This window comes from Carcharodon carcharias, chromosome 2 (genome assembly GCF_017639515.1).
Source record: "Carcharodon carcharias isolate sCarCar2 chromosome 2, sCarCar2.pri, whole genome shotgun sequence".
Lineage (NCBI taxonomy): Eukaryota > Metazoa > Chordata > Chondrichthyes > Lamniformes > Lamnidae > Carcharodon > Carcharodon carcharias.
In genome coordinates this window covers 122888500-122914784 of record NC_054468.1, presented here as the reverse complement: position 1 = coordinate 122914784, position 26285 = coordinate 122888500, and the positions used below count along the sequence as shown (strand labels likewise).

Here is a 26285-nt window from a genome sequence, read left to right as displayed (position 1 = left end):
TGTCAGATAGCTCACTGGCCGGGCGTGGCAGCAAGGCCTCCTTTAATATCCCACATACCCCACTCCTCAGGGCCAGGTCTGCCCGAGGGTCACAGCTCTAGCCAGAGGCTGTCCTGTAGAGGAGCTCCCCCTCCACAATGACCACCTGACAGCTGTGGCCACACCTGATTGTACTTTTTTGTTGAAATCTTCAGAGTGCGCTTCCATCTTGAGGCACCTTCATTCTCTCTCTCCTACATCAGCAGCTTTCACCTCCCCCGGTGGGAGTGCCAGCTGCAGAGAGGGCTATCGGATAGCGCTTCTAGAGGTGGCCTGTTAATTGGCTGCCTCTGGTAAGACCTCACAAGTGGACGGGCCTCAGAAACCATTGGAGCCGGGTTCTGGAAACAGTCCCATCCCCCATTTAAAAACTTAAGTGGTAATGATTCTGAACATTGTTCAGACGTCTCTATCCTTCAATAAACATGAGTTGGCGACAGGCTTGTATTTAACTGCCTGATCATAGCATTTATGTCAATAATATGCAGCCAAGCCGCAGGTTTCATAGATTGTGGGCAGACTCTTCAATAAATTCCCATTGGAAATTTCCATAGGAAAGTACAGAACTGACCTTGAAAACAAGGAATGTAAAGATGAGTAACAATGTTGTCTGAATAATCATAGTCAGCAGGTGGGAGAAGACATGAGCTAATATTATCTCCAGGGAACTAACACCTGAATAAAAACAATGAATAAAGATGTACACAAAAATATTTACTAACAAAAACAGAGTTAATCCAAGTTTCTTTCAAACAATAATATCCTACCTGGAATATGACTTAAAATTTTACTTCATAAGATACACACATAATGATGACTGTCCAGTTAACATCTCAAACCTGCACTTTATGAGTTATCCTCATGTTCTCAAATCCTACAACACAAACACCTTATTTATCTACATAACTTCCTTTAAAAATGATAACTATATTGTTTGTTTCTATATGTCAAGAATACATACTCAAATTCCTGCTGAAGTTGAGGGAGTTAATCAGTACCATGAAAATCCACAGAAATGATTGATCAGAGAGGGTGGTATCTTCAAGAACATGCTGAACTGTAAATCAGATTGTTTCAAGGATAATGGGATCTGTGGACACAAGCTGCAGCTAGGGGCCAGTTTATTCTGATTGAGTTTGGCAGATATAGTATTGTAACTTACACATCTTCACTGTAGGGCCAATTTATTGCCCAGTTTGCAAAAGTGGATATATTTCTGATATTTTCTCAATGAGAGTAGTTCATTGAGATGTCTCCAACACCTAACTGCTTGACGGGAGAGTTTTGTCAACGTGCAGATTCCTGCACTGTGTTACCCTCAAACTACTCATGCAGCAGCACAATGTTTATTCAATAACTAGTATGTGGCATGAAATGTAAACACAGCCAGTCCAATGTATGTTCTTCAGAATCACACCTGAAGTGTTACCCACAAGGTGCTCAATATGGTTCCTCTGTGAACAATACATGATCTTGTCAGAGATTATTACAATCAGATTTTAACAGCCTGTGATTTTAATCTGATCCACAATGTAATTTGAGGACTTGCAATGAATGGTTTTTGTTTGTTTAAGAGGTTATAGTTTAATTAGTCACAATAATCATGTCACACAAACCTGCTACCCAGCTTCTGTCCAGTAAACCTTCTCTCCGTTCTATTACAAAGGAGAGAGCAGTCAAACCAACAGCCAGGAAGAAAGCGATGCTGTGAAGATTTAAAGTAAGTATTTTGTTATAATGACATTCTGATGGTGTTTTGAATGTGTTCTGTACAGCAATTAGTGAGAAAAATACAACAATGTCACTCCGATGGCTCCATTTAAACACACTGGCCAATGTAGAGGTGGACATACAAAGCAAAAGGCTTGGGATTTGATCTTGTGTCCTTGCCAAGGCAGTGAGAGGAGCATCACGGGGTGGTGGTGGTGGTGGGCGGGGGTGGGGGGGGTTGGTGGGGGTGGGGGGGGGGAGGGTGGTTTAGTATCAGCATCAAGGGTATCTGGAGAGAGTGAAAGTAGCACCTACACAAAGACTTAGCTCTATTTCTATTGCAGCCAGAAATTAGAAATTAAAAAAAAAAATCAAAAATCAGAATTCCAAGATGCATAATAGAGAATGATTTTCCTATTGCTTTCTAAAACAAAATCCCTGCATTTGTGTAAAACATTTACAACCTTAACAGATACAATCAGGTATTAGGTCAATGAAATTATGGTGTTATTTTATTGATAGATTTGCAATAGGTTTATTATTGTTGATTACCATTCAGAATGTTAAATAATATTGAATCGTAGAAAATATTATTTGACAACAATGTAACTGTAAGCTGTATTGATTGATAATATTATAATTGTAAGCTGTATTGATTGATATTATAACTAAGCTATACTGTATTGATAAAACTGTAAGCTGACTGTATTGATATAACTGTAATCTGTATTGATTGTTAATATTATAACTGTAAGCTATATTGTATTGATAATATTATAACTAATCTGTATTGATTGATAATATAACTGTAAGCTGTACTGTACTGATAATATTATAACTAAGCTGTATTGATTGATATTATAACTGTAAGCTGTACTGTATTGATATTATAACTGTAAGCTGAATTGATTGATATTATAACTAAGCTGTACTGTATTGATATTATAACTGTAAGGTATTGATTGATATTATAACTGTAATCTGTATTGATTGATAATATAACTGTAAGCTATACTGTATTGATAATATTATAACTGTAAGCAATATTGATTGATAACAATGTAATTGTAAGCTGTACTATATTGATAGCATTGATTTTACAGTTCACCTTAGAATTATCCCAGGAGTAATGAATGTTGTAAAATTGAGATGTTTATCCCCATGAATTGGCTCTTCAATCTACAACAAAACAATGCTGTTATTAGCAGCATAATTATTTGTAATCATACATCACCTCAGAATCTCATACTGAACTCTTAGCATCAAATTTAATGTCAAAATTCCCCAAATAATGAATGTATTCTACTGACTTCAGAAAAACTTTCCATCTACAGCAGGGATACTATCATATGTCAAAACTTTAAAATGCTGGTAAGGAGGACATATTAAAAAAAGGATTACTTTCTTGATGAGTTTACTCTCTCTATAAGATACCTGAACGTGGTAATACTTTAAACTGTAGCTCCCCTCATGGTGTGGTGGGTAGGTGGCAGTGTTAAGTCATAGAATAACAGAGGGTCTCAGGTTCAGCTCATGCCCAAGTGCAGTTTGCTGATGTTAGCTGAGGCAGCAGTAAAGTGTCTACCATTGGGTTCAATGCCCCTGGGCTGAGACCAAACCATCAGGAAGGACTGAGTATGAACCGGTGGTCCATGTTAGAAAATAAACCAATGTGGAGAGCAGGGTCAGGCTGAGTCATAAAAACAGAATTACCTGGAAAAACTCAGCAGGTCTGGCAGCATCGGCGGAGAAGAAAAGAGTTGACGTTTCGAGTCCTCATGACCCTTCGACAGAACTTGAGTTCGAGTCCAGGAAAGAGCTGAAATATAAGCTGGTTTAAGGTGTGTGTGTGGGGGGCGGAGAGATAGAGAGACAGAGAGGTGGAGGGGGTACCCCCTCCACCTCTCTGTCTCTCTATCTCTCCGCCCCCCACACACACACCTTAAACCAGCTTATATTTCAGCTCTTTCCTGGACTCGAACTCAAGTTCTGTCGAAGGGTCATGAGGACTCGAAACGTCAACTCTTTTCTTCTCCGCCGATGCTGCCAGACCTGCTGAGTTTTTCCAGGTAATTCTGTTTTTGTTTTGGATTTCCAGCATCCGCAGTTTTTTTGTTTTTATCAGGCTGAGTCATGGTGCTTTTTATAAGATTTATAACTGTTAACAGTCCCAGTTCAGCCTCAAACACAAATGGCTGTCAGAGCAAAATTTAAGGTAGACAATTGTTTTATTGCTGGAATCTTCTAAGGTTGCAAATGGAAGTTGTACCTATCAGTTGAACTGGTGAAATATTTTCCCTCCATCAGCTCACAGTGGCATGGGAGAGGGAGCAGGCTCACTCTCTTGCCCTTGGGCCAGCCTCCTGCCTTCGGGAGAGGGCTGTGGGAGAAAGTGATGTTACTTTTAATACTAGATATGAAAGGTGAGGATTTGGAGTTTTGAAGGTCACAGCAGGCATGGTGAGTGTGCAGTGTCAGGGTGATCGACAATCACAGTGAGACAATGGACAGTGACTGGAGACCAATAGGAAACTGACCATCAAACATCAATAGCAAGTGACCAAACTACCAACTAGAACTGACCAGCATCAAACTCTCTCTCTCTCTTCTCTCTGATTCTGTGTGATTTTGAGTTTGTATGAGAATTTCAAGCAGATAATATTGATTCACTCACCAGATTCCCACTCCCAACTTCCAAATCCATTTCAAATCAATGGATTTGAAAATCCGTTTAAAGGATAACACAAAAACTTAAGGCATTAATAAAAATAAGAAATTCACACCGCAGGAACCTGAGTAGCATCAAATAATTTGATCAATTCTAAATGCTGGGCATGAATAGTTTTTTTTGTAACCACTGTCTGTGACACACTTACTTTGTGCTTAATTAAGTAAAGGAAGCTTTCTGATTAACAAATTCTTTTATTTACCTTTATTGGAACAGAAGCTAAGTATGAAAACGTTCCCAGGACATCCTTAACAAAATCCTATGATGAAAGATTCAGACAGAGGATTTAGAGTGTGTAAAATGTGGTCAAGTTAGACGGTGAAAGATCTGAAAGCTTCCACTGACATTTCCTCTAAAAATACCTCGAATGCTTCTTGTAGCTTGAGTTGGACGGTGATTGAAATTTCTGGGTCTAAAAGTAATTTAAAACATCAACATATCAATTCCATTTCATCAACAAGAAACCATAACTGAGTCACAGAGTCATAGAGTCATAGAGGTCTACTGCACAGAAAAAGGTCCTTCGGCCCATCGTGTCTGCGCCAGTCAAACAAGTACCTAACTATTCTAATCCCATTTTCCAGTACTAGGCTCATAGCCTTGTATGCCATGGCATCGCAAGTGCACATCAAAATACTCCTTAAATGTTATGAGAGTTTCTGCCTCTACCACCCTTTCAGGCAGTGAGTTCCAGATTCCCAGCACCCTCTCGGTGAAAAAATTCTTTCTCACATCCCCTCTGAACCTCCTGCCCCTTACCTTAAATCTATGCCCCTGGTTATTGATCACTCCACCAAGGAGAAAAGTACCTTCCTGTCTACCCTATCTATGCCCCATATAATTTTATACACCTCAATCATGTCCCCCCTCAATCTCCTCTGTTCCAGGGAAAATAACCCCAGTCTATCCAATCTCTCCTCATAACTAAAACTCTCCAGCCCAGGCAACATCCTGGTAAATCTCCTCTGCACTCTCTCTAGTACAATCACATCCTTCCTGTAACGTGGATTCCAGAACTGCACACAATACTCTAGCTGTGGCCTAACCACAGTTTTATACAGTTCCAGCATAACCTCCCTGCTCTTATATTCTATGCCTTGGCTAATAAAGGCAAGTATCCCATATGCCTTCTTAACCACCTTATCTACCTGTCCCGCTACTTTAAGGGACCGGTGACATGCACACCAAGGTCTCTCTGATCCCCAGTACTCCCCAGGGTCCTACTATTCATTGTGTATTCCAGTGCCTTGTTTGTCCTGCCCAAGTGCATCACCTCACACTTGTCCCGGTTAAAATTCCATTTGCCGCTGATCAGCCCATCTGACCAGCCCATCTATATCCTCCTGTAATCTAAGGCTATCCTCCTCGCTGGTTACCACCCCACCAATTTTCATGGCATCTGCGAACTTACTAATCAACCCTCCTACATTCAAGTCTAAATCGTTTATATATACCACAAACAGCAAGGGACCCAACACCGATCCCTGTGGAACCCCAATGGACACAGGCATCCAGTCACAAAAATACCCCTCGACCATCACCCTCTGCTTCCTGCCACTCAGCCAATTCTGGGTCCAATTTGCCAAATTGCCTTGGATTCCATGGGCTCTTACCTTCGTTATCAGTCTCCCATGCGGGACCTTATCAAAAGCCTTGCTGAAGTCCATGTAAGCTATGTCAAATGCATTGCCCTCATCTACACATCTGATCACCTCTTTGAAAAATTCAATCAAATTGGTCAGACATGACCTCCCCTTAACAAAACTGTGCTGACTGTCCTTGATTAATTCCTGCCTCTCCAAATGTAGATTAATTCTGTACCTCAGAGTTGCTTCCAATAGTTTCCCCACCACTGAGATTAGACTGACTGGCCTGTTGTTCTCTGAATTATCCCTTCCTCCCTTCTTGAATAACAGTACCACATTGGCTGTCCTCCAGTCCGCTGGCACCTCTCATGTGGCCAGAGAGGCATTGAAAATTATTGCCAGAACCTCTGCTGTCTCCTCCCTTATCTCACTTCACAGCCTGGAATACATTTCATCCAGGCCTGGAGATTTATCTACTTTTAAGCCTGCCAGACCACTTAGAACATCCTCCCTTTCTATGCTAATTCCTTTCATTATATCACAGTCCCTCTGCCTGATTTCCATACCCCCGTCGTCCCTCTCACTTGTGAACACCAACACAAAGGATTCATTTAGAACCCTACCTATGTCTTCCGGCTCCACACACAAATTACCACTATGGTCCTTAATGGGCCCTACTCTTTCCCTAATTATCCTCTTGCTCTTAATGTAGTTGTAAAATAACTTTGGATTTTCCTTTATTCTACCTGCCAATGTATTTTCATGCCCCCTTTTTGCTCTCCTAATTTCCTTTTTAAGATCCCCCTCCACATTCTATACTCCTCTAGGGCTTTCACTGTTTTGAGCCCTCGGTATCTGCCATAAGCCTCCCTTTTTCTCTTATCCAATCCTGTATATCCCTCGGCATCCAGGATTCTCTGGATTTGTTGGTCCCACCCTTTGTCTTTACTGGAATATATTGGCCCTGTACTCTCCCTATTTCCTTCTTGAATGAGTCCCACTGCTCTGACGCAGATTTACCTAAAAGTAGCTGCTGTGACCAAATCATAACTGATCTTATTAAAATCAACCCTCCTACATTCAAGTCTAAATCGTTTATATGTACCACAAACAGCAAGGGACCCAACACCGATCCCTGAGGGGCCAGCTGATCTCTGGCCAATCCTTGTCCTTTTCCATAATGACCTTGAATCTAATGGAGTTATGATCACTGTCTGCAAAATGCTCACCCATTGATACCTCTACCACTTGCCTGGCATCATTCCTTAAAATTAAGTCCAGAACCACCACCTCTCTTGTAGGAACTTCTACATACTGGCTTAAAAAGCTCTCCTGGATGCATTTTAAGAATTCTGCTCCCTCTAAATCTACCACACTATGACCAACCCAGTTAATGTTGGGGAAGTTGAAATCCCCCATTATTACTGCCCTATTATTTTTATACTTCTCTGATATTTGCCTACATATCTGCTCTTCTCTTTCTCTCCGACTGTTTGGGGGCCTATAGTACACTCCCAACAATGTGATTGCTCCTTTTTTGTTTTTCAGTTCTACCAATATGGCTTCAATTGAGGAGCCTTCTAAGATATCATCCCTCCTTACTGCTGTAATTAATTCCTTGATCAATATTGTGATACCCTCTCCTCTTTTACCTTCTTCCCTGCCTCACCTGAAGACCCTACATCCTGGAATATTGAGCTGCCAATCCTGCCCCTCTCTCAGCCATATCTCTGAGACAGCAAAAACACCATACTTCCATGTGTTAATTTGTGCCCTCAACTCATCTGCCTTATTCATCAGGCTCCTAGCATTAAAATAAATGCCATCCAATCTTGCCAAACTCCCTTGTGCCTTAACTGGCCTGTAATTTCTATGCCTTCCAGACTCACTTGCTCTCTTTTCTAATTTTGGCTGTGCATCTCCCTCTGCTGAACCTCCTCTCAGGATCCCATCCTTCTGCCAACTTAGTTTAAACCCTCCCCAACAGCACTAGCAAACCTCCCCGCAAGGATGTTGGTTCCATTCCAGTTCAGGTGCAACCCGTCCGCCTTGTACAGGTCCCACCGCCCCCAGAAGTGGTCCCAATGCCCCAGAAATCTAAAGCTCTCCCTCCTGCACCATCTCTCCAGCCACGCATTCACCTGGACTAACCTCCTATTTCTATACTCACTAGCATGTGGCACCGGAAGTAATCCAGAGATTACTACCTTTGAGGTCCTGTTTTATAATCAGCTTCCTAGCTCCCTAAATTCTGCTTGCAGGACCTCATCCCTCTTTCTACCTATGTCATTGGTACCAATATGCACCACGATCTCGGTCTGTTTGCCCTCCCCCTTTCGAATGCCCTGCGGCCATTCAGTGAAATCTGTGACCCTGGCACCAGGGAGTACACACACCACCCTACAGTCATGTCTACAGCTGCAGAAATGCCTGTCTGTTCCTAAGATGCAAGCTGCCTTCACAAATGATCAGTACTAAACTACTAAAGGGAGAGGGAAAATAGGGAACTACAGATCTGTCAGCCTTGCATCAGTAGCGGGGAAAAGGCTAGAACCTATTCTAAAGGAAGTGATAAATGGATACTTGGATAATCACGTCCTGATTGGGCATTGTCAAGATGGATTTGCAAATGGGAAATCATGTTTGACGAACTTGGAGATTTTTGAAGATGTTATGAACAGAGTTGATAAAGGGGAGTTGGTGAATGTTGTATACTTGGATTTTCAGGAGGTGTTTGATAAAGTTCCCTGCAGGAGGTTGGTTAGCAAAATTAAAGCACCTGGGATAGGAGGTAATATACTGGCATGGATTAAGGATTGGTTAACAGGCAGAAAGCAGAGAGTAGGATTAAACAGGTCATTCTCGCATTAGCAGGCTGTGGCTAGTGTGGTACCGAAGGGATCAGTACTTGTGCCCCAGCTGTTCACGATATATATCAATGATTTGGATATGGGGACCAAATGCAATATTTCCAAATTCATGGATGACACAAAGCCAGGTGGGAATGTGTGTTGTGAGGAAGATGCAAAGTGGCTTCAAGAGGATTTGGACAGACTTAGTGAGTGGGCAAGAACATGGCAGATGGAGTATAATGTGCAAAAATGTGAGGTTATCCACTTTGATAGAGGAACAGATGAGCAGAGTATGCCTTAAGGTGGGCGATTAGAAAGCGTAGATGTACAAAGGGACCTGGGTGTCCTCATCAATAAATCACTGGAAGCTAACATGCAGGTGCAGCAGGCAATTAGGAAGGTTTATGGAATATTAGCCTTTATCGCAAGAGGATTTGAGTACAGGAGTAAAGAAGTGTTGTTGCATTTGTATAGTGCCTTGGTTGGACTGCACCTGGAGTATTATGCACAGTTTTGATATTCCTTTACCTTAGGAAGGATATTATTGCCATAGAGGGAGGGCAACAAAGGTTCACCAGACTTGTTCCGGGGATGGTGGGTCTGTCCTACGAAGAGAGATTAGGAGACTGGAACAAAAACAGAATTACCTGGAAAAACTCAGCAGGTCTGGCAGCATCGGCGGAGAAGAAAAGAGTTGACGTTTCGAGTCCTCATGACCCTTCGACAGAATTTGAGTTCGAGTCCAAGAAAGAGTTGAAATATGAGCTGGTTTAAGGTGTGTGGGGGGGCGGAGAGAGAGAGAGAGAAGTGGAGGGGGTTGGTGTGGTTGTAGGGACAAACAAGCAGTGATAGAAGCAGATCATCAAAAGATGTCAACAACAATAGAACAAAAGAACACATAGGTGTTAAAGTTGGTGATATTATCTAAACGAATGTGCTAACTAAGAACGGATGGTAGGGCACTCAAGGTATAGCTCTAGTGGGGGTGGGGAGAGCATAAAAGATTTTAAAATATTAAAAATAATGGAAATAGGTGGGAAAAGAAAAATCTATATAATTTATTGGAAAAAAAAGGAAGGGGGAAACAGAAAGGGGGTGGGGATGGGGGAGGGAGCTCACAAATTTTGCTAACCAACCTCCTGCAGGGAACTTTATCAAACACCTTCTGAAAATCCAAGTATACAACATTCACCAACTCCCCTTTATCAACTCTGTTCAGGCCTAGGAGACTGGGCCTGTATTCTCTAGAGTTTCGAAGAATGAGAGGTGATCTCATTGAAACCTACAAAATACTTAAAGGGATAGACAGGGTGGATGAAGGTAAGATGTTTCCCTTGGTTGGGGAGTCAAGAACCAGGGGAAGCAATTTCAAAATAAGGGGGAAGACACTTAGGACCGAGATGAGGAGAAATTTCTTTATTCGGGGGTTGTGAATCTTTGGAATTCTCTACCCCAGAGGGCCGTGGAAGCTCAGTCGTTGAGAATGTTTAAAGTAGAGATTGACAGATTTCTAAATACCAGTGACTAAAGGGAAATGGGGATAGTGTAGGGGGGGAAAGGCATTAAATTGGATGATCAGCCATGATCATATTGAATGGCAGAGCAGGCTTGACGGGCTGAATAGCCTACTCCTGCTCCTATGTTCCTATAAGTAAATATTACACATTTCATCTTTTAATCAAATAAAATCTTTTTCAAACTTGCGTTTCTCTAATGCCTTTAACATACTAAAACTTCGAGGCACGTGACAGGAAGAATAAAACTTGACACAAGCCGTATAAGATGACAAAAAGCTTGGTCAGAGAGATAGATTTAAAGGAGGAGAGAGAGGGAGAGAGGCAGAGAGGTTTAGGAGGAGAATTGCAGAGCTCAGGGCCCCAGGCAGCTGAAGGCATGGCCATCAATGGTTGAGCAACTAAAATTGGGGATGCTCAAGAGGCTGGAATTGGAGAAGTGTAGATATCTGAGGTTTGTGGGACAGGGGGAGGTCACAATGCTCGGAGGTCCCTGATTTTCAATGCTCCATAGTTGGCGGCTGTGCCTTCAGCTGCCTAAGCCATCAGCTCTGTAATTCCCCCCCCTTAAACCTCTCAACCTCTCTACCTCCTTCTTCGCATTGTAAACACTTCTTAAAACCTACCTCACCTGTCCTAATATTTCCTTATGTGACTCAGTATCAAATTTTGTCAAAAGGTCTTGGGATACATTCCAACATTGAAGGTGCTGTCTAAACACAAGTAGCTGCTTTTATTAAAAACAAAAAAACTGCGGATGCTGGAAATCCAAAACAAAAACAGAATTACCTGGAGGGGGTTGGTGTGGTTGTAGGGACAAAATAAGCTGGTTTAAGGTGTGTGTGTGGGGGGGGGCGGTGTTTGGGTGGGGGGAGAGAAGTGGAGGGGGTTGGTGTGGTTGTAGGCTTGTTTGTCCCTACAACCACACCAACCCCCTCCACTTCTCTCCCCCCACCCAAACCCCACCCCCCACACACACCTTAAACCAGCTTATATTTCACCCCTTTCTTGGATTCACTCAAGTTCTATCGAAGGGTCATGAGGACTCAAAAAGTCAACTCTTTTCTTCTCCGCCGATGCTGCCAGACCTGCTGTTTTTCCAGGTAATTCTGTTTTTGTAGCTGCTTTTATTGTTGTTATGCTCAGACACACTAACACATCACTTCTCCTATACTTTCCCTACATTATAACAGTGACAACACTTCAAAAGTACTTCACGGCTGTAACACACTGAGTCTTCTTGAAGTTATGAATGGCGCTACATAAATTCAAGTCTTTCTTGTTTTCCATCAACGTCACCAGGGCTCAGAGGATAAAAGTATTTTATACTTTAAAATCCAAAAGGAAAAATAACATCACTTGTGTTGAGTATCACATGATTTATGATGATGCAGCCTGGACTTAGGTGATTTGATTATTTCTATAATGACCTTTAGGGAAAGAAATCTGACGTCCTTATCTGGTCTGGCCTACATGTGACTTCAGACCCAGAGCAATGTGGTGAACCCTTAACTGTCCTCTGAAATGATCTAGCAAATCACTCAGTCAAGAAGGCGGCTCACCATAGCTCCTCAAGGGCAATTAGGGATGGGTAAAACTCTGATGAACATATCAGTCATCACTGTGAGAGAATTAGATGTTTGCAACATTTACCTGAGGTCAGACTGTGACACTGAGTCACCGCTTGGGAATGGGAGGAGAAGGACCAGCAGGAGCTCTGGTTGATTTCATGAATGCTGGTATGACTCATCTCAAACTGTCTCCAGAAGACAAACAAGAGACTAAACACAGCCTGTTCTATTGTACTTTTAAGAAATAATAAATGATCCCTCATCACTAATAACTTACAGCAGTGTTGGTATCTTTCCCTGACTATTGCTGAGTCTGGGACAGGTATGAGTTGTACCAGTCTGACTGCGTCCATTGTGAGATCGCTGCAATCATAGAGTCACATCTTGTTTTCGGAAACATCTCAGATCTGGGGGGGACGTTTAGCAGAGGAAAGGTAACAGATAAGCTCCACATCTGTTTGTGTGTTAACCAGGGCCAGTGTTCAGTGGAATACTGAAGGCACAGGAATAGACAGGCGCACATATGGTGAAGCAAGTAACAAGTCCAGTGCCATGCAGCACCTAGCCGAATTGTCCAGGTAAGGTCCTTTTAATGGTGTAAATAAAAATGACACATGGCACAGTGTTCGGACCGTGTAGCTGTGCCGTATAAAGCTTGATGGACAGTGCTCCATAAGCGGGGAGCAAAGCCTCCAGGGACTAACACAACCAGTACAGGGCTTGAACCCACACTGTCAACATCATTTTACATCACACTCTAACCAGCTGAGCTAACCGACCCCCCTGCAAGCCAAAAGCAGAACTGCAAAACGTTGTCAAAACAAAGTCTTGTATAATCCACAGACTGGGCAACAGCAACAAGCTTCCAATTCTTGAGGATTTCCCTCCAGTTGGACAGTGGCTGTTCTGTTTGTGTATGGAGGTTGAGAAATAAAGGATAAATAAACTTCATGTTTCTAGCCAGTCAAACATTCTCCTTTGCCGCAGTGGGAAAGTTTTAATAAACTTACTCGTCATATCGAGCCAGACATGGATTGAACCCCCATCAACTACGCTTTGCTTCACTATCTTCTCATATATCCTAAAAGGAAACCAGAGACACATATTACTACAGAAAGACCAAGACAGAAACGGTATTTGAAGTAGAGTTGAGGTTACAATCAGGTCAGCCATGGAGCCAGGAGCAGGCTCGAGGGGCTGAGTGGCCTATTTCTGTTCCTAATTCCTATGTACATATGTTTGTGTACATATGTGTGTGTGTGTACATATGTGTGTGTGTACATATGTGTGTGTGTGTGTACGTATATGTGTGTGTGTGTGTACGTATATGTGTGTGTGTGTGTACGTATATGTGTGTGTGTGTGTACGTATGTACTTCCAGTAGCCCTTTAAATCACGAGGCCAGTTATCGGGAATGGTAGCATGGTGGTTATGTTAGTGGGCTAGTAGTGCCGAGATCAGAACTTAATGATCTGGAGTATCGGGGCAGAATATTGTGCTTGTCAGGTGGACGCGTGCCCGACCCGAATGAGCATAAAATTACGTGCGATGATGTCAGACGAGCGTCCCGATGTCATCATGCACTCGCCTGATATTTCAGTCGGCAGGTGCAGGCGGGAATGGGCAGTGCGCCCGCCGACAAATAACAGGCCTATTAAGGCCATTAAAGTTCTAACTAAATTAAACTTTTCGCTGCTTGTCCAACCTTACGGCTGGTGGGCAGGCGAAAAAGTCAAGCCGCCTTTGAATTCTTGCGAAACCTCATCCAGTGAGTAATAAAAAAATGTAAAATTTTCAAACTGATTCCTAACGTGTCCCTGCTCATGTGACTGAGTCACACGAGGGGACACGTTATTAACGTTTTTGAATTCTTTTTTAAGTTTTAATGCAAGCACCAGTGCACACTTCCACGCTCGCTCTCCTCCCACCCGCACCCCAGCAGCGCTGAGCGTTGCTGTACGTGTTTCATGCTGGCTGTTAATTGGTCAGCCAGCATGAAACCCATGTCGGGGTCCGATCGCGGGCAGCAGCCGGCTTTACAACCGCTCCCGGGCCTGCCCAATGCACCCGCCTGGCGAGGGCAAAATTCTGCCCACGGATTCAAATCCCACTGCAGCAATTTGGTTGATGAGGTACATCCGGAATTGTTACAGTCCCTGTAAAAACCGATAATTTTAAGAAATATATCTGAATTCCGGCGACTGACTGAAAATATTACTCAAGGCTTCAAGTTTTAAGACACCTACTAAAACAAACAAACTAAAAGCAACATTAGTGTTTAAACACTATTCAGGGGGCAAATTATACTCCAACCCCATTCAACTTTTAAAAGTGACCAAAAATCCCGCTCACAGAATCACAGAATGGTTACTGCACAGAAGGAGGCCATTCAGTGCCACAGATATACTTTACTCTGACTCTTAAGTGACTCTTCATTCTCCAGGAATCAGTCCAAAGCTATTCACAGCTTTTGGTCGTTTGCTTCCTTTTTCCTTTTCCAGCCAGATACCTTGTAATTCCAGAACTGACTTCCACAGCAAGGGTTACCCCTAAGATTCCTCTCTCTAGCCAAAGTTAGGCAAATCTTTCAGCCTCATTTAAACCTTCAAGAACTTGGTCTCTTCAAACCAAGCGTGAGTTCCCACCCACATTCAGCCTGATGAACAAAAAAAAACTGGCTGCCTCTATCTATCTGCTCGCTCTCTCTCTCTCTCTCATATCTTGCAGACTAACCTGTCTGTATACACCACTCGCTGTGCGTGGTGGTGGTCGAATTTGTTGAAACAGGGTGCGATGTGAACGCTTCTACCTTGGCCCCCAGGAGCTAATTGCAACTGGGCAACCTGGAAGTGCCTTAACAGACTTAGAACTGGTGTAGGTCGTTCAAAGGTGTCACTAAGCAAATGGGGATATACAACCAGCCCGACAACTTGTGATTGTGGAACTGAGCCACAGACTATGCAACATCTCCTGAAATGCCTATCGCTAGAGGAACCCTGCACTGTTGCAGATCTTGCTGAATTCAACAAGATGCAAAAATGTGTTCAGTTCTGGCTGGGCCATGTATAGACTGTCCGTGGACATGATAAGAAGAGGATCTGTCTGTGAGGCTCAGGGATATCTTAAGAAAACTCTGTAAGGCAATACAATGGCTTTCTATGGACTATTCCCCTCTCAAAGCCCCTCTCTATTGCAATGTGAATCACATGGGTCTTGAATCTGGGTAGAAATGCTGATTAACTAACTTTTAAACCTTTAACTTCATTCTATCTTGGCATTAAATAGACAGTTTTAATTATAACCATTTACAAAACTTGATATTCCTTACACCTCCTTGTGACATGGAGACTGGCAGTCTATCCACCATCAGCACAGCAGCCCTGGTCATCGTTTTCAGGTGTGAATACTGCATCTGTTTCCCAGTAAGACAACCTGGGCACCTCCCTTCAACCTTTAACAACCAGGCCACCCAAGCCTGTTGTCAGGCAGAATTCAGAGCAGGTCACATGACCCCCCTTCATTCCTCCGTTTTACATAAATTAAAGAGACAGCCCCAAAGCCTTACGATCTTACAAACTTCATATTTGTAACAAAATAAAAATCTAGCCTCAGTGATGGTGACCATGGAATTACTGGATTGTCGTAAAAACCCATCTGGTTCACAAATGTCCTTTAGGGAAGGAAATCTGTCATCCTTACCCGGCCTGGCAAGCATGTGTCTCCAGACCCACAGCAACGTGGTTGACTCTTAACTGCCCCCTGAAATGGCCTAGGGAAGTACTCAGCTGTATTCAAGAAGACGGCTCACCACTAACCTCTCAAGGGGCAATTAAGGATGGGCAATAAGTACTGGCCTTGCCAGCGATGCTATCACCCCATGAATGAATTAAAACTGGCCTTACAGTTAAGTTGCTCAAAATAAACCAACCTTCATAAATTTCAGTTTACCTTGAAAGGAAATCTTGTGAGAAGTTTGCTGCAAAGCCTATTACACCCCAATATTTACCATCTAATACTCCCTTAATGGCATCAAACTGGTTTAAGTGAATCTGTAAGATACAACAGCAAACAGAAATGCATTAGCTTTATGGGGATCAATAAAAGTAGCAATAAGAGTAGCAATAGCCATTTTGAAATATAGCCAAATTGCTGAACATGTAAAATCTTTTCTCCAAGGAATTAAGTTGCTTTCTTCAGATGAACAGCAAAGTAAAAATATTTCCAAAACCCTGTAATATTCCCCACATGGAGCAACAATCAATGGGAATGGAGATCAGAGAATTGGACGTTGGATTCCCAACATGCCCAAATCTTCCAGTAGGAGGGGAACCATGCAGAATTCACCACACAATATTCACCGTGCGATATTCTCCATGCAGTATTCACCATGCATTATTCACCATGCAAAAATTCACCATGCATTATTCACCATGCAGTATTCACCATGCAAAAATTCACCATGCAGTATTCACCATGCAGTATTCACCATGCAAAAATTCACCGTGCAGTATTCATCATGCAGTATTCACCATGCAGTATTCACCATGTAAAAATTCACCATGCAGTATTCACCCTGCAAAAATTCACCATGCAGTATTCACCATGCAGTATTCACCCTGCAAAAATTCACCATGCAGTATTCACCATGCAGTATTCACCCTGCAAAAATTCACCATGCAAATATTCACCATGCAGTATTCACCATGCAGTGTTCACCATGCAAAAATTCACCATGCAGTATTCACCATGCAGTATTCACCATGCAAAAATTCACAATGCGGTATTCACCATGCAGTATTCACCTGCAAAATTACATAAGAACATAAGAACTAGGAGCAGGAGTAGGCAATTCAGCCCCTCGAGCCTGCCCCACCATTCAGTATGATCATGGCTGATCTCATTTTGGCCTCAACTCCAATTTCCCACCCTCTCCCTATAACCTTTCAACCCATTATTAGTTAAAAATCTGTCTATCTCCTCCTTAGCTCTTTCCAGCGTCCCGGCATCCACTGCACTCTGAGGTAGTGAATTCCACAAATTCATGACCCTTTGAGAAAAGTAATTCCTCCTCATCTCTGATTAAAATCTACCACCCCTTAGCCTAAAACTATGGCCTCTCATTCTAGAATGCCCCACAAGGGGAAACATCTGCTCCACATCTACTTTGTCTATCCCTTTTAGCATCTTATATACCTCAATTAGATCTCTACTCATCCTTCTAAACTCTAGAGAGTAAAGGCCTAAATTGCTCAATCTCTCCTCATAAGACAAGCCCCACATCTCTGGAATCAATCTAGTGAACCTCCTCTGAACTGCCTCCAATGCAACTACATCCTTCCTCAAGTAAGGGGACCAAAACTGTGCACAGTACTCCAGATGCGGTCTTACCAATGCCTTGTATTCACCACGCAATATTCACAATGCATTATTCACCATGCAATATTCACAATGCATTATTCACATTGCAAAGTTCACCACGCATTATTCAGCGCACAGGATTCACCATGCAGTATTCACTGTGCAATATTCACCATCCGGTATTCATCGTGCAATATTCACTATGCAGTATGTGCTATGCAGTATTCACCGTGCAGTTTTCACTGTGCAATATTCACCATGCAATATTTACCATGCAATATTCACTGAATAGTATTCACTGTGCAATATTCACAATGCAACACCCACCATGCAATATTTACCATGCAATATTCACCGTGCAATATTCACCATGTGATATTTGCCATTGTATTACTAGATTTAACGAAAGTGAACAACCAGGAGAGATTGGCAGAAAATAAACCCCATTATGTATAATCCTAGAATTCTAATTGCACCTTATCGGTGGGAACACATTTCATTTTATCTCAATGACATGTATACAATTCTTAGAGGGTCTGACGGGTTAGGTGCTGAGATTCTGTTTCCCCTGGACTGGAGAGGCTGTAACTGGGGACAGAATCTTGCTCTCACCAGGCAGGCAGGTGGGAAGCTGCCTGCCGCCTGCGATTGGGGCTGGACCGCGAATTCACGCTGGAGGGCGAGAGCGCATGTTCATGCATGTGCGCGCTGGATAAGTTCCCTGAGGCACAGAGCTGCCTCAGAGAGATGAAGATTTTAAGAATTAAAAATAAACAATTTGAATTTGTTAAAAAAACACATCCCCTCATGTGACTCTGTCAGATGAGCAGGGACATGCTATCAATGAAATGTTTACATTTTTATTTTATTTTTATTTGCTGTTAGAAGCCTCATCCCGCCCGTGGATGAGGTTTCCTAAAAAGAGCAAAGGCCATTTGACCTTTTCACCCACCCGCTAAGCGCCGACTCCAGCGCGTGCCCACTGACCGTAAAGTTGGATGGGCAGCGAAAAATAACATGTAATTGGGACTTTAATAGCCTTAATAGGTCTGTTCATTGTCGGCAGGCGCGCTGCCGACTCTAGCGCATGTCTGCCAACCGAAATATCGCGCGAGTGAGTGATGACGTCTGGGCGCTCGCCCAACGTTATTTTACGCTCGAGCGGACCTGGCATGTGCCCGCCCGCTCAGCGAAATAATCCTGCCCTAGGGGTTATAGGACTGAATTTTGTCACTAGCCTGCTGATCCTGATGTGGGAGGCGAATTCTGGTCAGTGAAACCAGGGGAAGCGGTCATGGTGGAACATTAAGCACAATCTGCCTGGCTGCCTCCAGGAGCCCCGTCCAATCAGGGAATGACGGGTCATGTTCCTGCCTCGGGAGGTCCAATCAGCGCAGCCTGCCTCCGCCGGCAGCCTTGGCAGTGCGGGTGATACCAGACCATCAATGGGAGAGGCAGTGTCGTCTTTGGAGGGGCCTTTGGTGAGAGGGAGGTGGTTGCCATTGTAGCAGGGGCAGCGTTAAAGGAGACCTCAGTCTCCGTGAAGTGGCTGCCAGGGCTCATGCTGCCTGCGATGGACTCTCTTTGTGCCTTACTGAGAGAAAATAAATTTAAACCCTCAAATGCCTCACAGCTTGGAACCTCTCACTGTGAATTCACCTCTGCCCCATTTTCAGGCTCCTGACACAATGGGGGTGAGGGTGGGGGGGTGGGGGGGGGGATGCGGAGAGGGGCCCGTGCACCCCAGGGAAAATCTCACACGGTGTGGGAAAATTGCGGATTAGGGGCTCAGTACCTCAGTTAGACTCCCGCCGCTGTGCACAGCCTCAGGATAAGTGGCTGATCATTTAGGACAGAGATGAGAAATTTCTTCACTTAGAAGTTAGTGAATGTTTGGAATTCTCTACCCCAGGGAGCTGTGATGAGTCAATCATTGAGTATATTCAAGATACAGGTCAATAGATCTTTGAGCACGATGGGAATTAAGGAGTATAGGGAGTAGGTAGGAATATGGAGTTGAGGTAGAACATCAGTCATGATTGTATTGAATTGTGGAACAGGCTTGAGGGGCAGAATGGCCTCCTCTTGTTCCTATTCTTTATGTTTTTATGTTCTAATCATCCTGTTACCCAAACAGGATCCAAATCGTTTTATGGTTTGCCTAATTATTGGACTTAGAAACATACATAGAAAATAGGAGCAGGAGTAGGCCATTCGGCCCTTTGAGCCTGCTCCACCATTCAATATGATCATGGCTGATCATCCAACTCAATAGCCTGCTCCCCGCTTTTTCCCCATATCCTTTGATTCCTTTCACCCCAAGAACTATATCTAACTTCTTCTTGAAAACATACAATGTTTTGGCCTCAACTGCTTTCTGTGGTAGCAAATTCCACAGGCTCACCACTCTCTGGGTGAAGAAATTTCTCCTCATCTCAGTCCTAAATGGTCTACCCCATATCCTCAGACTGTGACCCCTGGTTCTGGACTCCCCCACCATCGGGAACATCCTTCCTGCACTTACCCTATTTAGTCCTGTTAGAATTTTAAAGGTTTCTATGAGATCTCCCCTCATTCTTCTGAACTCCAGTGAATATAATCCTAACCGACTCAATCTCTCCTCAAACGTTAGTCCCGCCATCCCAGGAATCAGTCTGGTAAACCTTCGCTGCACTCCCTCTATAGCAAGAACATCCTTCCTTAGATAATGAGACCAAAACCGCACACAATATTCCAGGTGTGGTCTCACCAAGGCCCTGTATAATTGCAGCAAAACCTACCTGCTCCTGTACTCGAATCCTCTCACTATGAAGGCCATCATACCATTTGCCATCTTTACTGTCTGCTGCACCTGCATGCTTACCTTCAGCGACTGGTGTACGAGGACACCCAGGTCTCGTTGCACATTCCCCTCTCAGATAATAATCTGCCTTCCTGCTTTTATTACCAAAGTGGATAACCTCACATTTATGCACATTATACTGCATCTGCCATGTATTTGCCCATTAACTCAGCTTGTCCAAATCACACTGAAGCATCTCTGCATCTTCCTCACAGCTCACCCTCCCACCCTTGTGTCATCTGCAAATTTGGAAATATTACATTTAGTTCCCTCATCTAAATCATTAATATTTATTGTGAATAGCTGGGGTCCCAGCACCGATCCCTGTGGTATCCCACTAGTCACTGCCTGCCATTTGGAAAAAGACCTGTTTATTCCTACAATTTGTTTCCTGTCTGCCAACCAGTTTTCTACCCATCTCAATACACAACCCCCAATCCCATGCGCTTTAATTTTACATGCTAATCTCTTATGTGGGACTTTGTCGAAAGCCTTCTGAAAGTCCAAATAAACCACATCCACTGGCTCCCCCTCATCAACTCTACTAGTTACATCCTCGAAAAATTCCAGTAGATTTGTCAAGCATGATTTCCCTTTCGTAAATCCATGCTGACTCTGTCCGATTCTGCCACTGTTTTCCATGTGCTCAGACTCCCGTTCTCTTTTTGAACACATGGGGCAGGATTTTTAGGTCGACGAGCAGGTGTGACCAGCGGGCCTGGTAGCGGCCAGGGAATGGACCAATGCCAGTGATCGGTCCCTGACCGTGATTTCATGTTGGCTGGCTGACTAACGGCCAGCCTGAGTGAAAGGTGCGCTGAAATGTGCAGCGCTGCCAGAGTGGGTGGGGGGGGGGGGGGGGGGGGGGGGTGGGGGGCGGTGGGAGGAGGGCGGGTGCTGACCTAAGCGCGGGGGTGGGGGCAGTGTGGAATGAAAGCTCCCTAAAGGCAGGGAGCTGTTTTGGGGGAAGCTGAATAACTTAAAAGCAATAAATAAAGATTTTAAAGTCTGGAAAAAAATGTCGACGTATCAGAATCAGTCACCTGAACGTATACATGGGGCGGAATTTTGCCCTAGGCGGGCAGGCTCAGCAGGGTTGGTCGGGAAGCTGCCTGTTGCCCACGATCAGGGACCGGACTGCGATTTTGCGCGGGTGGGCTAATTAAGGCCCATCCAGTGTGAAACGTGAGCGGCAGCACTACGTGTGCGGGCAGGGGGAGGAGGGCAAGTGGGCTGGGCATAAACTCCCTGCATGGGCGCGAGTGAGCGCTTCATAATCTCCCTGAGGCACAGAGCTGCCTCGGAGAGATGAAGGGTTTTTAAGAAAGAAAATAAAAATGTAATAAAACATGTCCCCACACGTGGCTCTGTCACATGAACAGGGACATGTTATTAATGAAACTTTAAGACTTTTATTTTATTTTTATTTACTGTTGGAAACCTCATCCCACCCGGGGATGAGGTTTCCAAAATAAAACGCAAAGGCCGCTTCACCTTTTCGCCTGCCCGCCAACCGTTAGGTTGGGACGGGCAGCGAAAAATTTAATTTAACTTATTATATAATGGCCTTAACCAGGTGTTTCAATTGTTGGCAGGCGTGCTGCCAACTCCGGCGCATGCCCGCTCACCGAACTGTCGTGCGTTGACATCTGCACGCTCGACCGACGCCAATGCACATCATTCCACACTCGAGTGGGCGGGCCATGCACCCACCTGCTGAGTAAAAATTTCTGCCCGTGATGAAAATTCTGTCCATACATTTTTCTAAAAATTTAATAATTGGAACCTCATTCCCCCCTCAGATGAGAGTTCATCAAAAAATGCCAAGTCCACCTGGCAGATTCGCCCATACGCCAATTGCAAGGTCCGAAGGACCATGAAAAATTCGGGACAATTGGAACTTTAATGGGCTTAGTTGCCCCCTTAATTGCTAGGAGGCACAATATCGCTTGAGTGCAGGATGACATCTGGATGCTTGCCTGACATCATCATGCGTTATTTCATGATCAAGCGGGTTGCGCATGTGCCCTCCACATTAAGCTAAAAATTCTGCCCATAATGTTTCAGATGCTCCCCTTATAACAACACAAGAAACAGGGGCAGGAGGAGACCATTCTGCCCGTCAAGCCTGCTCTACCATTTAATACCATCATGGCTGATCTTGGGCTTCAACTCCATTTTCCCACCCATTCCCCATATTCCTCGATCCCCAAGGCACCAAAAATCTGTCTATCCGAGCCTTAAATTTGTTCAACAATGGAGCATCCACAATCCTCTGGGGGAGAGAATTCCAAAGATTCACAAGCCTTTGAGTGAGGTAATTTCTCCTCAGCTCAGTTCAAAATGACCGACCCCTTATCCTGAGCCTGTGTCCCCTGGTTCTAGATTTTGCAGCCAGGGATAATAACCTCTCAGTGTCCACCCTGTCAATCCCCTTCAGAATCCAGGTCACCTTTCATTCTTCTAAACTCCCGAGAATATAGACCCAATTTACTCAGCCTCTCATCATAGGGTCATCCCCTCATCCCAGGGGCCAATCTAGTGACATTCACACCATTCACTGGCCTAATGTTAAGAACTTTCAACAACAACAACCCCACCCCCCCACCCCCGACTTGGTTTCTTTGTAAAATGAAGTTGGCTCAATCTTTCAGTCACCAGTCTTATTAACAGCAGCAAAAAGCTCACAACGGCTATTTTTATTAATGATTCAGCAAGATCGTTAAAGGTTTAATAATGTCCTCAAATTTGAGATTAGCCCTTGTAGTTCTCTTAACAAAAGGAATGTGCACACACACACACACGCACTACACACACACACGCACACGTGCACACACACATGCACACGCCCGCACACACACACACACATGCACTACACACACAGACACACATACACACATGCAGACAAACATATGCACACACAGACATGCATGTACACAGACACGCAAGCACACAGACACACACACAAAACTTGTTTACCCAGAGAGCGGTGAGAATGTAGAACTCATTACTACAGCAAGTGGTTGAGGTGAATAGTTTAGATGCTTTTTAAGCTGTTTAAACACAGGAGGGGAAGGGCAATAAAAGGAGATGATGAAAGGGTGAGGTGAAGAGGTATGGGAAGAAGCTTGAGTGGAACATAAACACCAGCAGAGACCAGTTGGGCTGAATGGCCTGTTTCTATTGTGTAGACTCGATGTAACATGGAAATAACCTGGGTAATTGTGTTGTCAAAATGTGACAAAAAGATCTGGCTCATGGCTGGTTGTCCTGTGTCATTGTTCACCACGGCAACAGGCAAATTCTCTGGAATGCCTCCAATGCAAAGGCATACGAGTGAGATCTGAATCACTGGCAGTAAGAACTGGAAAACAAGAAACCTGTGGAACAGAGAACATGATGCTCAGCAAAAACAAAACCACTGAAATGATCTGTAGCCTCCCAAATATTTTACATTTCTGAATACAGGGCATTTGGTTACGGTGAGTGGTTGGTGTATTGAACACTATTTGAAGGTTGTTTTAACATCATACAGTGGATGTTAACAAGTCCAGTGGTGAAGTTGTAACACAGTGATTCTGTGTCTGCACAAAATTATACTTTAAATATAATCATGTTGATTTATTCCTCCCTTCAACTCATTACATGAAACTCATTAAATGAACCTTTTATATAGTATTCACATCTGAAATAATCTCTTCCTGTTGGAATTTCAAATGTAGGCTTATGTAAGACAACCTTGAAATGGATCTTACAATATTGATTAATTACATCACTGATTAATTACATTGCAGGTTAATTACATAATTGATTAATTACAGCATTAATTGCCACATAGACAAATTATCTTGGAAAATAAATGCAGAACTTACCCAGGCATCCTCCTGATTCTAATGAATGTTTTAATCACTAAAGCCATGATATTCCTCCATCGAGGGACCATGCTTTTCAACAACAAATTCCTGTCCACTAGCAAAGAACAGATAAAAAGGAATTAGACATTAAACTTCAAACAAAACTATTGTGAACAATTTAGAACTGAGATATTACATTTGTGACTAATACTACAATAATAATGATCTTTCTGCTCCAGAGTCAGGGACAATTACAAAAGTGGATTACATTACTATGCAGAAAAAAGAAATTCCAGATTTTAATTTCAAAAAGGGCCTTTTGCAGCAGGACTGACAGTAGCAATACATAATATTGAGACTGACAGCAACAATACGTAATATTGAGGCTGACAGCAACAATACGTAATATTGAGGCTGACAGCAAAAATACATAATATTGAGACTGACAGCAACAATACGTAATATTGAGACTGACAGCAACAATACGTAATATTGAGACTGACAGCAACAATATGTAATATTGAGGCTGACAGCAACAATACGTAATATTGAGACTGACAGCAACAATATGTAATATTGAGACTGACAGCAACAATACTTAATATTGAGACTGACAGCAAAAATACATAATATTGAGACTGACAGCAACAATATGTAATATTGAGACTGACAGCAACAATATGTAATATTGAGACTGACAGCAACAATATGTAATATTGACACTGACAGCAACAATACGTAATATTGAGACTGACAGCAACAATACGTAATATTGAGACTGACAGCAACAATACTTAATATTGAGACTGACAGCAAAAATACATAATATTGAGACTGACAGCAACAATACGTAATATTGACACTGACAGCAAAAATACATAATATTGAGACTGACAGCAACAATACGTAATATTGACACTGACAGCAACAATATGTAATACTGAGACTGACAGCAACAATATGTAATATTGAGACTGACAGCAACAATACGTAATATTGAGACTGACAACAACATTATGTAATATTGAGACTGACAACAATACGTAATATTGAGACAGACAACAATACGTGATATTGAGACTGACAGCAACAATACATAATATTGAGATTGACAACAAGAATACATAATATTGAGACTGACAACAATAAAAATATTGAGATTGACAGCAACAATATATAATATTGAGACTGACAGCAATAATATATAATATTGAGGCTGACAGCAACAATATGTAGTATTGAAGCTGACAGCAACAATATATAATATTGAGACTGACAACAACAGAACATAATATTGAGACTGACAACAACAGAATGTAATATTGAGATTGACAGCAATAATAATATTGAGACTGACAGCAACAATACATAATATTGAGACTGACAGCAACAATATAAAAAATTGAGACTGAGCAACAATATTTACTATTGAGACTGACAACAACAGAACGTAATATTGAAACTGACAAGAAGAATACATAATATTGAGACTGACAGCAACAATATATAATATTGAGATTGACAACAAAAATAGATAATATTGAGACTGACAACAATAATAGTATTGAGATTGACAGCAACAATACGTAATATTGAGACTGACAGCAACAATATGTAATATTGAGACTGACAGCAACCATATATAATATTGAGATTGACAACAAGAATAGATAATATTGAGACTGACAACAATAATAATATTGAGATTGACAGCAACAATATGTAATATTGAGGCTGACAGCAACAATACGTAGTATTGAGGCTGACAGCAACAATACGTAATATTGAGACTGACAGCAACAATACGTAATATTGAGACTGACAGCAACAATATGTAATATTGAGACTGACAGCAACAGTACGTAATATTGAGGCTGACAGCAACAATATGTAATATTGAGACTGACAGCAACAATATATAATATTGAGTCTGACATCAACAATACGTAATATTGAAGCTGACAGCGACAATATATAATATTGAGACTGACAGCAACAATACGTAATATTGAGACTGACAGCAACAATATATAATATTGAGACTGACAGCAACAATATGTAATATTGAGACTGACAGCAACAATATGTAATATTGAGACTGACAGCAACAATACGTAATATTGAGACTGACAGCAACGATACTTAATATTGAGACTGACAACAACGATACGTAATATTGAGACTGACAACAAGAATACGTAATATTGAGACAGACAGCAATAATAATATTG

General features: G+C 42.7%; 1 protein-coding gene across 4 annotated transcripts in view; it reads right to left on the bottom strand.

Annotated features, from left to right (window-relative positions):
* Window positions 1–26285, bottom strand: part of abch1 (ATP-binding cassette, sub-family H, member 1) — a 77569-nt gene that overhangs the window by 10635 nt on the left and 40649 nt on the right. For all 4 annotated transcript variants that reach the window (XM_041208904.1, XM_041208913.1, XM_041208897.1 and 1 more), the window contains 9 exons: window positions 24073–24169; window positions 23415–23580; window positions 15949–16049; window positions 13011–13081; window positions 4840–4889; window positions 4680–4736; window positions 2858–2928; window positions 1656–1744; window positions 611–714 (listed from right to left, as the gene is read on the bottom strand). In XM_041208904.1, the coding sequence (XP_041064838.1) occupies window positions 611–714; window positions 1656–1744; window positions 2858–2928; window positions 4680–4736; window positions 4840–4889; window positions 13011–13081; window positions 15949–16049; window positions 23415–23580; window positions 24073–24169 (806 nt within the window). The remainder of the gene's footprint in view (window positions 1–610; window positions 715–1655; window positions 1745–2857; window positions 2929–4679; window positions 4737–4839; window positions 4890–13010; window positions 13082–15948; window positions 16050–23414; window positions 23581–24072; window positions 24170–26285) is intronic.